Raw genomic sequence first — 14,349 nt, 5'->3', positions numbered from 1 at the left:
AAGTACTTAAAGTACCGCGACGGCTCGGCAGCGCCAACCATCGAGTTTGGAGACATTGCTCTTGGAAATGAGGCAGCCTTGACACACTCTCAATCGACTTCCGATAAAATCGCTGGGGAGTTGTCGCTACATCCCCGGTCTTGGTTCTGAATGGATAATGATTGCTACCTAGGTACCTCCGGGTGCCTTATTTCCCGGAAACCTGCAGCCTGTTTCTCGTCTTGGTTAATGTGCGCAATACCGTATGTGATGGCATGATAAGACTTGCGAGTACCGCCAACCAGCAGCCACTTTATAAACTAATAAGGCCTGTCTGGCGAGTACCACTAAGAGTGTCTGGTCTGTAGCGTCTATGAGTTAAGTGGTTGAGAAATTTGCAGAGCATCGAGTTCTGTTACTATAGCAATCCAGGAGTTTTTGCTCGAACGACACAACAGTCGGCGAACCACGACACACAGTGCACATCACACAGGTTGGGTTAATGACCGATACGACCCGCTAGGTGGTGGGTTAAAGCGGCTAAACTGGCAGGATTCGGAATCTGGCGCGAATTGCATGCCGTGTGTCATAGACGACTTGGACTGTAGTGTAGTTGAGCATACTCTGTCTTCCATCGATTCCACATCTATTGTTCACCTGACTCGTTCCAATGCTACCGTGGTAAATAAAAATAAAAATACAAATGACTGTTGGTGAGTGAGCCTTGGTAGGCGGAGTATAGCCAGTAACGTTATCAAGTGATATCGAGTTGGACCACTCCCGCGGGATGAATGAAACGTGCCGATGTCAACTAAGGTGGTGTCTAGGACTCGCAATCCATTCGGTTCCCCTGCTTTTCAAACCCCCGCCGCCGTCGATTACCGACACTACGACCCCATCGACCTGGTTGGGGAAAAAGTTGTGAGAGGGTGTGTGACATCAGACGGCGCGTCTCCTTGACCGACGGCGGCTTTTCAACCCCCCCCGGGCGCCAATGATCCACCGTCCCCTCTCCGGCCAAGTGTAACCTTCCCGAACGGGAATGCAACTGTGCAAGCTTGTCTTGGCTTTATCCGCGTGTTCTGTTTGCTTTATTTCGTTTTCCTCCCCAGGCACAGCTGATAACCCCTCCCAAAGCTTTCCATGCCGTCAATTTTAAGTCTTGGTACTGACATCAGACCAACTTTGGCAGGTCGTTACCCAAGCCCCTACGTGCTTTGGTCCAACAGTTCAGCCTCAACCACTCACAACCGCCGCCGAGACCGACCAAAGGCAAGAGGCAATGGCCTGGTCCATTGGAGCTCCATCATAAGCTCTTGGCATCCGAGCACAACATGCAATCATCGACACCAACGATGGTCTGTCGCACCGTCGCCCGGTGATCTCACCTGTCCGCCGTCTGTACTCTGCGTTACTGCAGTGGAACACGGCCCACTGCATGATTAATCTGCATGGTCAATTGCGTGGTCAATTGCATCAATTGCATGGCCTTTGGACCCGGGAAGCCTAGGTATAAATCTGCAGACTGCTGCTGTCGTCGTCGTCGTTGTCGCCGTCGCCCTACCCCTCCGCCCCTGTTCCTCTCCGCGTCTGTCACATTTCCCGTCCCTCGTCCCTCTTGCACCAGTATCTCTAACGGATACTCGAGAGACTGAGAGACGCCAGACATTAGAGATGGCTCGCCAGATCCTCCAAGTCGTCACGGCGGCCCTGCTGCTGGGCGCGACGGCGGCCATTGAGCCGCCTCGCCCGCCGCACCAACCAGTCGGAGGCGGCGACCGTTTGGTGACGTGGAACGAAACAGTCGTCTCCCCACGATTCGGCGCCAGCTCCCGATCCGTCAGTTGGCTGTCGGGCACTGAGGATGGTCGGTTCATCACGCTCTCGAATAATAGTCTCGTGATAGAAGATATCATTTCGGGAGGGATCGAGACATTCGTGGCCGCCGACAAGATCCCCGATTATGCCGAGTACTGGATCCGGCCTGATCTTAAAAAGATCCTCTTCGCGACCAACTACACTAAGCAGTACCGCTACTCCTACTTCGCCGATTACTCCATCCTCGACGTGGAATCTGGCGTTCTCGAGCCGTTGGTCGAGGATCAAGTGGGTGACATTCAATACGCTGAGTTCGCTCCCGTCGGCGACGCCATTGTAAGTCTGGCCCGATTTCCGTCCATTTCCCCTGCCTTCCTGCGCGCGCCGGGTAATCCATCTTGGAACATACTTCAGATATAAGGGAAAACCAATGGTGAGATCACTGGCTTACCTTTATCCAGGCGTTCGTTCGAAACAACAACCTGTTCCTTAGCAAGAACGGTACCATCTCCCAGATCACGAACGACGGTAGTCCAGACCTTTTCCACGGCGTGCCTGATTGGGTGTACGAAGAGGAAATCTTCGGTGATAGAAGCACTCTGTGGTTCTCCCCCGATGGAGAGTACCTTGCCTACCTCAGTTTCAACGAGACGGGCGTCGATACTTTCACCATCCCCTACTTCATGGGCAACCAAAAGATCGCACCTCCTTACCCCGTCGAGCTCGACTTGCGATACCCTAAAGTCGGCAGCAAGAACCCCACCGTTGCGCTGACTCTCTTGGATCTCGAGACCCAGGAGACGACGCCCGTCGCCATTGAGGCATTCCCTGCCGATGACTTGGTCATTGGCGAGGTTAAGTGGTTGACTGCCGATCACGCCAGCGTTGCTTACCGTGCTTTCAACCGCGTCCAAGACAAGGAAAAGCTTGTCCGCGTTGACATCGAGGGCTACACGTCCAAGGTTATCCGTGAGCGTGATGGCTCCGACGGATGGCTGGACAACAATCTCGGCATCCAGTACCTCGGACCTCTGCAAAACTCCACCGACGCCTACTTCCTGGACCTCTCTGACGAGTCTGGCTGGAGCCACCTTTACCTCTACCCAGTCAATGGCGGTAGCCCGATTCCCTTAACCAGCGGCGAGTGGGAGGTCTCCTCCGTGCTCAAGATCGACACGAAGCGACACCTCATCTACTACCTCTCTACTGAGCACCACAGCACCGAGCGCCACCTCTACTCCGTCTCGTACCCCTCCGGGCGCAAGAAGGCTCTCGTCGACGATACTGTTGCCGGATACTGGAGCGCTTCGTTCTCTTCCTCGGCCGGTTACTACATCTTGACCTACCAAGGCCCCAACGTTCCTTACCAGGAGCTCTACGCCATTAACTCCACCCAGCCCATCAAGACCATCACCAGCAACGAGGCCCTCGTGACCCGCCTGCAGGAGTACAAGCTCCCCAACATCACCTACCTCGAGCTCAAGCACCCTGACGGCTACAGCCTCAACGTCATGCAGCGCCTCCCCGCCAACTTCGACCCTTCCAAGAAGTACCCTGCCCTGTTCACCCCCTACGGCGGCCCTGGCGCCCAGGAGGTCACGAAGCGCTACCAGTCCATCAACTGGCGTGCCTTCATCGCTTCGGACCCGGAGCTCGAGTACATCACCTACACCGTCGACAACCGCGGCACGGGCTACAAGGGCCGCGAGTTCCGTTCCACCGTCGCCGGCCACCTCGGTCGTCTGGAGCCCCTCGACCAGATCTGGGCCGCCGAGCAGCTCTCGTCGCAGAACAGCTTCGTCGACGCCGACAAGATTGGGATCTTTGGCTGGTCGTACGGTGGCTACCTCGCCGCCAAGGTCCTCGAGGCCGACTCGGGCGTCTTCTCCTCGGGTCTCATCGTCGCGCCCGTCAGCGACTGGCGTTTCTACGATTCGCTATACACCGAGAGGTACATGAAGACGCTGGAGACCAACGAGGAGGGGTACAACGAGACCGCCGTCCGCAAGGCCGACGGCTTCAAGAACCTGGCGGGCGAGTTCACCATCTTGCACGGCACTGGCGACGATAACGTCCACTACCAGAACGCCGCGGCGCTCATCGACCTCTTGGTCGGCGCCGGCGTGCCCCAGTCCAAGATGAACTGGCTGGCTTTCACGGATAGCGACCACAGCATCGTCTACAACGGCGCCAACATCTGGCTGTACAAGTACTTGACTGAGGCTCTCTTCAGGGAGAAGCATCGTTCTGGTGACAAGTTGGTTCACCAGTGGAGCAAGAAGAGCGAGGGAGTGAACTTCGACTTTGAAAGGTCGTAAGATGCCGGTGCACTTCCCTATTGCCGTTAAAACATCCATGATACCATAATCAAATAACATTTTAATCCACTGCCGGGACCATTTGAAGAGCGTGATCACTTACATATTGACCCACAAGCCAATAAGGTAGGTGTCTTGGGTATCGGAATGTTCGGTTGGTCGTAAAGCGCTTACCCCGCAGCTAAGGGTCTTGAAGATAATTGGCGTGGCCTACTCAGGACTTATCGCCGCACTGGTAAGCTAGTGTTTTATTGAGCCCAAACCTAGGTATTGGTACTGTAAGGGTCGATATCAAAATAACCTTGTTACTATGACTTCCATGGTAAATACCACCATTTCGCACCCTCTACCATCCTCAATGGTGTCTTGTACTCAAGGATCAAAGCCCTGTGTCCGAGGCAATTGTACAACCGCTGTAGAGCAAGTATTCAATTTCGCAGTCTTCCAATGTGCAAGTATTTTATGAAAGATGTGAACTTGATTTAGAGTAATTATACGTAGTCATAATAAACCTGCCCAGCCCTGCTACGGGCTCTGGTATAATCCCATGATCAGAACAGAAAGCGGAAAACACGTCCTCGACCCAAATTAACCAAATGTGCCCGACGCCAGCAAAGAACCACCAAAAACATAAACCAGCTCGCGCTATCTACTTCATGCTCAGCCCCCCAAAAACGCGGTCCAGCTCCGCCCCTTGGTCGTTGAGCGGCATCTCGCTCGTGCCCGCTATGGCAGACGTTGGGTGCGTCTCCTCGGCCTCGGAGGAGCCGCCGACCTTCTCGGGCTCCAGTATCCGCGCCTCGCTGTCCAGCCATCCCGGCGCAACCCTCCTCTTCTCGGCCAGCTCGCGCTCTTTTATCCTGTCCTCCAGCTCGCGCAGGTCGCGCTCGGCATCCTCCTGCATCTTTGTAATGTGGGCCTGCAGCGCGCGACACGAGGCGATGATGTCGTCCGGGTGCGCGGCGTGTCCCGACTGCGAGATGACGTATTTGGGCTTGTTCGCTGACGGGTCGCCGCTCCCTGCCGCGGCGGCTGCGTTGTCGGTCACGGCTGCTGGGACACCCGTCGCGGAGGGCGGCAGGGCAGAGGGCATGGCCTTGTAGTTGTAGGAGAGGGTTGTGGCCGTGGGCAGAGAGATGAAGGGGGAGACGGTCAGAGGGACCTGCTCGAGGAGCGGGTGGGAGCCTGCGCAGTCCATCAGTCAGTACCTAGGCGATGATTAAGTATAGAGAAGAGGGGAGGAGTACGTACGGTTGCTATACATGATGGACAAGAGGCCTTGCCTTTGGTAGGTACGCGTCAGTGTGCAAAGCAGAGAACGAACGGGATTGAATATGCCGTTTTGAAGGCCGTACAAGCTCGTTATGTGTAGCAAAGATCCTACTTGCAATTGCCTGAGACTCGAAAGGTCCGTGGGCGAAGAGGCGGCAGATAGTTGCGAATGCGCTCCGTCAATGGATCTTGTCGTCCCCGCGACGCACAGTACTAGTTGTTGCAGTACGTAAGGGCCCAGTGGCCAAGTCCAGAGTGGCATCGGTGGTCGGGAAGATGTCGGTGGGGAAGCTCAGACCCTCCGAGCGCATGTGGAGGCCGGACCTCGCATCTGGCCAATGGATACCTCACCGCCTTCCTCTTCCTGACCAGTTCGCTTATGTCACGAACTTCAAGGCATGGATCACGTGGCGATAGCGATAAGAGCTTCACTTTCTCCAGCTTCAAGCCAGGCACCCCACCATGAACGGCTTCACAGCACAACCCAAGCAGAGTCCTTTGCAGGACCTCTTTGACATCATCACCATGTTGCCCACAACAATCCGCTCTCCCCCGTCTGTTGGGGATTTTACCCCCATCGAGGAGCACCAGGCGCAAACTCCCGAGACTTTCTTTGGCGGAAAGCCCGTCCTGCACTTTCATCTTGAGGGCGCCAAGGCTTGGATCCCGGCCTCGCAAAAGGGCAACCTGGCTGTCTTCCCAGCTGATGTCGCGACTACGGCCTCTGCTCCCGAGGGCGCGACGTTGAAGGAGGTCTCTGAGGAGCTGGTGGAGCAGCAGGTTTCCGTCTTCGTCAACTCAGAGTAAGCTATCTTTCGTGCCAATGCGCCGATGCCTGCTAATGGCTTCCACCAGGAACTTTACGATTTTCTCCGCGGCGCAAGGCGCCGGCGTCGAGGTTCCCTACCCCTCGATCTCCATTCATGCAGTCAAGCAGGTCGGCACCATCTCCGAGGGAACCCCGCTCCAGGCCATCTGGATGCAGCTGCAGCTTGCCGATGGCGGTGACGGCGACGACGACTTTGATACCATCGACTTGACTCTTGTGCCCGCAGTCACGGCTGGCGCTCAGGTTGATGTACAGAAGTTCTACGATGCGATTTCAGCTTGCTCCGATCTGCACCCCGACCCCATCGACGAGGAGGATGAAGAAGAGGATGGGCGGATTGTCTTTGAGGGCGAGCATGAGCCTGTGGAGGGCTACACTGGAGTCATGTACGGCGCTCACGATGGTGGTCTGCCCCCCGCGTTCCCCGGCAGCGGTGGTTGGATCACAGCGGAGAACGTGCACGAGCACTTCGATGCCGATGGCAATTGGATCGGTCAGAACGGCGGCGAGGAGGAGGAGGGAGCCGGCGAGCTGGGCGAGGGAGCCGGCCGAGTCCGAGGACACGACGAAGCCAATGGCGGCGTCAACGGTCATGACGACCCCGATAACAAGCGTCCGCGCGTTGACGAGTCATGACCTGAATGGGGGATGGGTGCATGAGAATTGACGAGGAACGACTTGATACCATGGATAGGACTCGGAGATTCAATAAACCGAGGTAGGGATATCACATTTCCAACTATTCGTCTCCCACGTGTCATTGAGCTCGTTATGGTTTGTGAGTCAGCCTTTGGAAGCACAGTACTTTTCAATCTCGTCAAGAATATTGGATTCGAGTGATTGTGATATTTGGGAATTTGCTAATAATCTACTAGGTATTACGATGACGCCGTACTCAGCTTAAAATAACCGATGCAGTAAAATCACCCGCTTGCTGTCGCTGAAGGGCAACATCCCCAATCGTGAGGATCGCCATGGACAAAGGAAAAGGTATAAGGGAATCCAACACAGGCTGGGCTATACTTTTTAGCCCTAGCAGCGAGTTTGTCCCGTGAGCTCAGTAATTGAGCGTCTCTGATGTACATGTCCAAAACAGCCGCACCATCATAATCACTGTCGTTTGGTTGCTTTACCCAAGTGGTTCTAGCCTTCCCCGTCAACATGGACTTATGCTCGCCGAGTGGGACTTTCCGTCACCAACGGGGTTTCTCTTGGCGCTCCTCTAGCGGCGCTCCGCGGGGTCGGAATCATAGGTCGTGGCCCTTTGACCCATGGGCTGCCACTCGCCTCTTCCTCTTTCTCCTCGACTGCCACTTGCAGCGTTTCGAAATGCTTGCTCGCTCCCGGTCGACTTTTGAGCACGGCAATGGAGTTCCTGGCTGACCTGATGGACGAGTGGGTGTTCCGCCTTGCCTTCGGGCTCGTACCCATGGAAAGGTAGTTCTGGCGACCAATCTTGCTCACGCGGCTGTTGCTTCTCTCTGGGCTGAACCCGCCCCCACGCAAGTTCGGCAGTGTCGGGCTTTCTGGATCTGATATGGACGATCCGGTGCTCAAGGTGCTCATCTGGCTGTTCATCCGGCGAAGCTGAGCCACCGTCGACTGTAGTCCAATGACCCCGAAGTCCCGGTGGAAAGGATTTCTCTTGGGTGAGTTTAATGGCTTCAGTACGATGGAAGGACGGTCAGAAACCGGGAGCACGCGGTCGACACTGTTGGCCCGAGCATGTGGCTGTTGCGAGAGCCCGCCATCCCGAACTGGACTCCCTACGCCGCGTCTCCTATACCTTACAGGCGTGGGGGATCCGGCCGGGCTGGGCAGAGGTCCTCGCGTTGGGGAGGTCGGCGTACGGGCCCCTGAGCCACTGTGTCTCGTTGGAGAGGCGCTCCCACGTCGGACCGTTTCCGGGCTGCCGGTTACCACAACGCCACGAACTGGTGATCCCTGGCCCGGTCTCAGTTCAAGAGGTGGCGGGATAACGGTGCCCTTCTGACCAAACGTCAACCTGTTGTTGGGCATCGGGGGTCGGTTGTTGTCCTCGGGTGATGTGCCAGGGCTGGCCTTCATACTGACGACGCTCGTGCTCGAGGCAAGGACAACCGGCTTCATCGACATCACGCTCTTCGGGCGGATGGTCTCGGGTGACGTCGCCACATCAGGCGCCTGCGTTACAACTGAGCCCTGCTTCTGGCTTCGATTGACAATGCAGCTGTTCCTCACCGCCTCAAACTGCTTCGCCACGGGTGAGGTACTTGCGGACCTCGGGTGGGAGGGCGCGTAGAGCACCGTTTCCTTCACCACGTCCTCTTCGTGTGGCGTGAGGTGTCGCAGAGGCGGCAAATTGGGTGCTTGGCGTTTGGGGCTTCTCAGAGGCAATTCTGGCGCTGGCGTCACGAACGGGTCGCACATTTGTGTATCGATGACGAGGCCTTTGGGTTTCCGGCCACGGACGATACCCTCCGACTGTCCTGTGCCGCCGGTCTTGCTGTCATCCTCTGGCTCATTGATGCTGTATAGGGTTGAAAGGGACGACGAAGCGTCACTGCCGGGTGATTCTATTGACACGCCGTTCTCAGCGGGCCTGGTCGGGGAGTTGTGGTCCGATCGCCTGCTCGGGGTTGACAAGCCTGTAGGCGACATGTGTTCAACGTCGGGAGTCGTCTCACCAAACAAGCTGTCTGCATCTGACGCGGCTGAACACTGCGAAATGTTCCGCCTGTGGTCCGGGGTCTCTATAAGCATTGAGACGACCATACGCTTTGACGGACTGGGTGTACGAGCTCCTCTACTTTGGCTTTTCACCGGGGAGTGTGATCTGATTGGTGATTGGCTTTTCTTGGGCGACGGAGCCTTGAACGGCGACTGCGCCTTGACCGGCGAATTCGACTTCGTGGGCGATGCGTGCTGGGTCTTGACGCTCGATCCCGCTGACGCCGACGCGGCGCGCTGTCGGGTCGCCGGCCGGCTGTTGCTGGGCGTCCCGTTCTGCAGCCTCTCCTCTGTCGACCGCAAAATCTCGGCGAGGTCCGACTCGGTCGTCTTGTGCCGCAGTCGCTGCAACGGCACCAGGCGCGGCACCTGAGGTCCTAGCGCCCCCTGGAAGTTCTGCGCACTCGGGGGAACACTGCCTCTTGCCGCAGCGGCCAGTTTCTCGGCCATTTCGTATGATGCGGTCCTCTGCAGCGGCGCCCGTGGGGCGTGGCCACGCTGTGCTGGCAGGCTCACGGGGCGAGGCTGCTGGATGGAGTAGTTCGTGTGGTCGTCTGGGAACTTGAAGTCCTCCTTGTTGCCATGCCCAAACAGATCCGGCAACGTCGGCGTGCGGAGGATGAAGCTGTCCCGGACACTCAACCTCCTGCCGTCGTTCTGCACTCTCGGTCCGTGGATGGCGTCCTCGTCGATCCAGCTGTTGTTCCTCCGAATGTGTCCACCACGCTGCTGCCCACCAACGGTCTCGGCAGATCCGCCAAACGCATTGGTCTTGCTTCGCGTCAGGACAAGGGACGAGAGCGAGCGGTACGGTTTGCCTTGGATCTCTTCCATGTGCGCATACGCCTCGCCTGGTTTCTGTTTCGTCAGGCGCCGTGGACGCGGGCTGGGTGAGCGGATCGAGCCGCCTTCTGATTCGAGGTCGAGTCTTGCTCCAGGTGTTGCGGAGCGGGCGCGGGCTACGGCTCGGTGGCGGCGGCCGGCAAGGGCGATGAGGAGGAAGGCGAGGCATATGAAGAGGAGTACGCCGCCTCCGATGGCGATGCCGAGGACAACCGGCAGAGTCATGCCGCCGCTGCCGCCGCCTCGTCCTACTATTCCTTCGCGGGCGAGCAGGAGCAGACTCGACATGACACAGCGGGTAAGTGAAGGTTGTGGTGCGGTACTCGGACGGTGGCTTTACTTTCGAAACGGTGATCTGGGCGATATCCAAGGAGCTACGATGGTATTGAGGACGTTGATACTACGGCCAGGATCTCTCATGATGCGAGAGCGGTCAGCCTTGTTCACAGTCACTTCTCCCTCTTTTCTCAAAGCTGTGTAACAGTCATCTGGTGTGTAATAGGGTTTAGAGTAAGAGGCACTTGAGATTCTGGCGAGGAGACAATGTCAAAAAGGCAGCTTGTACAAACTGATGGTCTGTAAACAAGCCTGGGAAGAATGAAAGGCAATTCAGGAAAATAGGAGCAAGGATTAAACGAGGGAAGGAGAGTATCCAGGCACAACGGCGGAAAGATGAAAAGACCCAAGAGGCCGGCGAGTCCTGCGTACCAAAAAATGGGAATGGCTGGTCCATCTCCCACGGGTCTCTCTTCCTCTCATGCGACCCGCCGCCCGTGACAATGGGAGTGGTTTGTTTTGGGAAGCCCCATGTTGGGAAAAAGAAGGGAACAGAGGGTGGTGGTCTCAGGCTAATCTGGCCGCGGGGAATGCGTTGCCATCCTGTCGTCCTAGGGCATGCATTCCAATGGAAGGGAGGAAGTCTCCCCGCCTCACCGCATGACGCCCGTCCGCCCACCATGCAAAGCAGGCCGAGATCCCGGGAGAAAGTAGGAGGCTAAAAACAGCATGGTTCCAAAGGGCGAGGGAACGTGATGTAATATGAATTTGCGGGCTGGGCGGGGTGGCGACGCGCTTGGGTTTCTTGCGAATAGCCTCACGGGGGTAGGGGTGTGTCTCTGTGTGTGTGTGGCTTGGCATGCGGTTTTGCGCGGGGCCGGTGGGCTTTCATCAAATGCGAGATGAAGTTGCGTTGCTGAGCAGGGGACCATAACAATAGTCCTCACTACTGTCACCTTGTTTGGGTGACTATATGCGTTGTTGTTTTCTCGGACGGGGGTTGATGCGATGCATCAAACTTCTTCAAAAGAGCCCGAGGCACACACTATTGACAGCCGAATCTACCCCTTGCGTCCGGGAACCGATATCATCACGCGCGAGATCTCCGCAGCCGCTCCCCCATGTCACTGTACCATCCCTCGCGACCCTGAAGAAGCCACTCTCACGTGCGCGCCGGTTTCTTGACGCACCTGACCTCGTTGATCCTCAACGCCGCCGTGTCGTGGCTCGCCAGCTCGACCTTGTACTCGTCCTCAAACACGCCCACGTCCTCGCCCGTCCACATGTCGTGCACGACGTACTTCTTCCCACCCTCCAGCCCGGGCACGTCCTTGAACGCAATCGTCTTCTCCTCGGTTCCCGCGAGCGTGTTGAGCACGAACACGTGCGTCCCGGCGACGGACTCGCCGGACCAGAACTCGGCCGGGTGGGTGATGTTCCAGGCGCCGTCCGGGTTGACGCCCCACTTGTACGGCTGCGCAGCGCCGCCAAAGACCGGGTCCTGGTTGAACCGGACGAGCTCCTTGTTCGCCAGGACGGCCAGGATCTCGGGCTTGATGCCCTCCAGCTTCGTCCCGATAATCAGCGGGCTCTTGAGCGCGGCCCAAAAGGCGAAATGACTCCTGCTCTCCTCGTACGTCAGGTTCCCGTTGCCGACCTCGAGCATGTCCCAGTCCCCGTGGCCCCAGAACCCGTTCACGTCGGGCCCGCTCCAGAACGCCGCGTGGTTCAGGATCGGCATCAGGCCCCACGACCACTGGTGCTGGCCGTACCACTCCGGGTAGATGTCACCCCACATGCGCCAGCTGTGGCCCGTCTCGTTGCCCCAGGCCTCGACGTGGGCGTGGCCCCAGGCGCAGAGGGAGTACTGGATCGTGCGGTTCTGCGCGAGGAGAGCGTCGCGCATGAGGCGGTAGCGCTCCGCCGTCAGGGAAGTCGACCAGTCGTACCCGGCGGGCGCGGGCTTGCCCGTCTTGGAATTGACTGGGTCGCCATTGTCTTGGTTCTCGTTAGGGGGCCCGCCGAGCCAGAGCTCGGGGACGTATTTCCAGTCGTCGAACCACTCCTTGGGGACGTTGCAATTGTCGTACTTGAGGTCTGCAAAAGGTGAGTAAGTAGCATGGCCAGAGGGTAGGTGGATGATGACTCCAGGGATTCGGATGCAAGGGGTGAGGTAAGTAAAGGGAGACGTGGCCGGTGCAGGGCGAATGCAACCACAACGGTGAAGAACTTACAGTCAATACCCCATTTCGCAAACGTCGCGGCGTCGATCTCCTCGTAGCCTAGCGATCCCTCGAAACCGCCGCACGTAGACGTTCCTGTGATGATCATGTCAGAGCGCTGTCGCAAGGCTAAACACTAGAGCACCCAGAATTCCTTCCACTTGCGCCAATGGTTTCTTCTTCGACAACTCGTTTCACACCCGCATGTCCATGACGGAAAAAGATTGAAACTCACCCGCGTCGCTGTAAATCCCAACCTTTAACCCCATCGCATGGATCCGATCCACGGTATGCTTGATCCCCTGCGGGAACTTGACCTTGTCGACGACGATCTCCTTGGTCACGTTATCCCTCCGCAGCTCCTTGTCGCTCCAGCAGTCGTCAATGTTGACGTACTCATAGCCCAGGTCCTTCAGGCCGTAATCCACCATGTGCTGCGCGACGGTGAGGAACACCGTCTCGTTGATGTCGCAGCCGTATTCGTTCCATGAGTTCCACCCCAGCGCGGGCAGACGTCCTGTAGTGCCGTCGCGGCTTACGAGCGCCGCGGCCATGGAGGACAGGCCAAAGCCTGCGAGAGAGGTGGGCAGGAGAGCGGATCGCATTGTGAAGAGGTCGGCGGGTTGTGGGTTGTGGCAGGTCTGTAAAGGTTGTCCTGGTTATCGCGACCGTGCTTCAACTTTGCTCCCCAAGATTGAAATTGCCAGGCGGCTGAGGAGAGGGTTGGACTGGTAGGATGGAAGCTCATAGTTACAGGACCTTGGGTAGGAGGCTCATATAGGCAAATGTACATCTCGGATGCATGCGCATACAATATGATCTTCATCCGCCAACCTACTAATCGTCCCATCCTACCCGACATCCGACCCCTCAGTAGTATCGAGCTTACAACGAAGAAATGCAACCTACCCCAAGTCCATCCCAGTCCCACTGCTGGGCATGGGCTGGTGACCACGCGGTAAACAGGAACAAGATGACGGCGCCAGTTGCCATGTTCCCCGCGTGACGCATGTTCTGACTAGGCTTTCCCACTTGGCCAAGGATCGCAGAAGTCGACTAGACGGCGGAAAAGTTCAAATGCTGTCTCTGGAGGGTGCGTCGACCCCAGCTCGCCTTCGAAAAGAGAGCGGTTTTAGACCAAGCTTCGGACGGATATCCACGAGTGATTGACCAACCGACCGTCCACCAACCGTGAGTGGCGTCCTCGCAAAATCTTAAGTGAGGGGTCGGTTCCCAACTTCCCGGCCCTTCGTGAGGAGAAGCTGAGGGGAAACCAGAATACTCGTCAATTGTTGGTGGGCAAGCAGTGTCAAATCCAGGATAAATGCAACGCCATGAACGACGCGGCTCAGATGCGCGGAGGATCGCCGCCCGAGGAGAGATGAAGCCACGTGCATGATGAGGGGAACTGCAAATTTAAGCCCTTAAACCGCCATTCTCCTCATCCGATCGGTCTGGCCGGGCTACTCCGTGGACAGCTCCCTCAGCTCATAAGATTTGGGGGAATGGTTGATGATCGACGGCACATCGGCCCCGGTGCTCAACGGTGGGGGGACTCGAAAAGTCGGGGTCGGAAGTGGCCCGCTTCCATGGCGTCGGGAATGGCGCCATGTGATTCGACAACTTATTGCAAAAGCATATGCAGGTCAAACCGCGTGGCCGTTGATGAGCGGGCTGATCCGGATGCGGTTTAGAGTTTTAGCACCCAGCAACACATGGCACCCTTCGACGAAAAAGCGGCGGCTTGGCCCCTCTGGTGCTTGACCTAACGACATCGCTTGTGCGGAAAGACGGGTGCAGAGGAATCACGAGATGCGGGGAACACTAAGATGGGTTGCAAAAGTGTGATCATGGGTAAATCATCTGGAGCTGTGTAGTACATGTCAGGAACCCGGACAACATGGGATAGTAGACAACGATATAGGGGCCTTGATTACCGACTTTCCATATAAGATTGACAAGATGGCGTCGGGAGGACTACAAGGACGGCAAATGGAACCGGCGGGAACAACCTCGTTGCAACAAAAGGTATCTCTCAAACACAGACCAACAACGCCTACGACATGGACGCAATCAATGCGAA

The 14,349-nt window shown here is 57.1% G+C and overlaps 5 protein-coding genes across 5 annotated transcripts; 2 read left to right on the top strand and 3 right to left on the bottom strand.

Annotated features, from left to right (window-relative positions):
• Positions 1 to 1,653: 1,653 nt before the first annotated feature.
• ColSpa_01293 (putative dipeptidyl-aminopeptidase B) lies at positions 1,654 to 4,115 on the top strand (the record flags this gene model as incomplete). The annotated part of the gene is made up of 2 exons (XM_049267505.1): positions 1,654 to 2,133; positions 2,259 to 4,115. The coding sequence occupies 2 exons, from the start codon at positions 1,654 to 1,656 to the stop codon at positions 4,113 to 4,115; spliced, it is 2,337 nt and encodes a 778-aa protein (XP_049123462.1).
• Positions 4,116 to 4,764: 649 nt separating this feature from the next.
• Positions 4,765 to 5,379, bottom strand: ColSpa_01292 (uncharacterized protein; the record flags this gene model as incomplete). Its single annotated transcript, XM_049267504.1, has 2 exons — positions 4,765 to 5,300; positions 5,367 to 5,379. 2 exons carry the CDS (start codon positions 5,377 to 5,379, stop codon positions 4,765 to 4,767), a joined length of 549 nt encoding a protein of 182 aa, XP_049123461.1.
• Positions 5,380 to 5,849: 470 nt separating this feature from the next.
• Positions 5,850 to 6,852, top strand: ColSpa_01291 (uncharacterized protein; the record flags this gene model as incomplete). The annotated part of the gene is made up of 2 exons (XM_049267503.1): positions 5,850 to 6,190; positions 6,243 to 6,852. 2 exons carry the CDS (start codon positions 5,850 to 5,852, stop codon positions 6,850 to 6,852), a joined length of 951 nt encoding a protein of 316 aa, XP_049123460.1.
• A 1,144-nt stretch (positions 6,853 to 7,996) lies between these two features.
• Positions 7,997 to 10,056, bottom strand: ColSpa_01290 (uncharacterized protein; the record flags this gene model as incomplete). Its single annotated transcript, XM_049267502.1, is given in 2 exon segments — positions 7,997 to 8,125; positions 8,137 to 10,056. 2 exon segments carry the CDS (start codon positions 10,054 to 10,056, stop codon positions 7,997 to 7,999), a joined length of 2,049 nt encoding a protein of 682 aa, XP_049123459.1.
• A 1,150-nt stretch (positions 10,057 to 11,206) lies between these two features.
• ColSpa_01289 (putative alpha-galactosidase B) lies at positions 11,207 to 12,871 on the bottom strand (the record flags this gene model as incomplete). Its single annotated transcript, XM_049267501.1, has 3 exons — positions 11,207 to 12,141; positions 12,279 to 12,362; positions 12,502 to 12,871. The coding sequence occupies 3 exons, from the start codon at positions 12,869 to 12,871 to the stop codon at positions 11,207 to 11,209; spliced, it is 1,389 nt and encodes a 462-aa protein (XP_049123458.1).
• Between the last annotated feature and the right edge of the window lie 1,478 nt (positions 12,872 to 14,349).

The sequence above is a fragment of the Colletotrichum spaethianum genome (assembly GCF_022836535.1).
Source record: "Colletotrichum spaethianum MAFF 239500 DNA, contig02, whole genome shotgun sequence".
Lineage (NCBI taxonomy): Eukaryota > Fungi > Ascomycota > Sordariomycetes > Glomerellales > Glomerellaceae > Colletotrichum > Colletotrichum spaethianum.
Note: the sequence above shows the minus strand (reverse complement) of the source record. Positions and strands in the feature narration are given on the sequence as shown.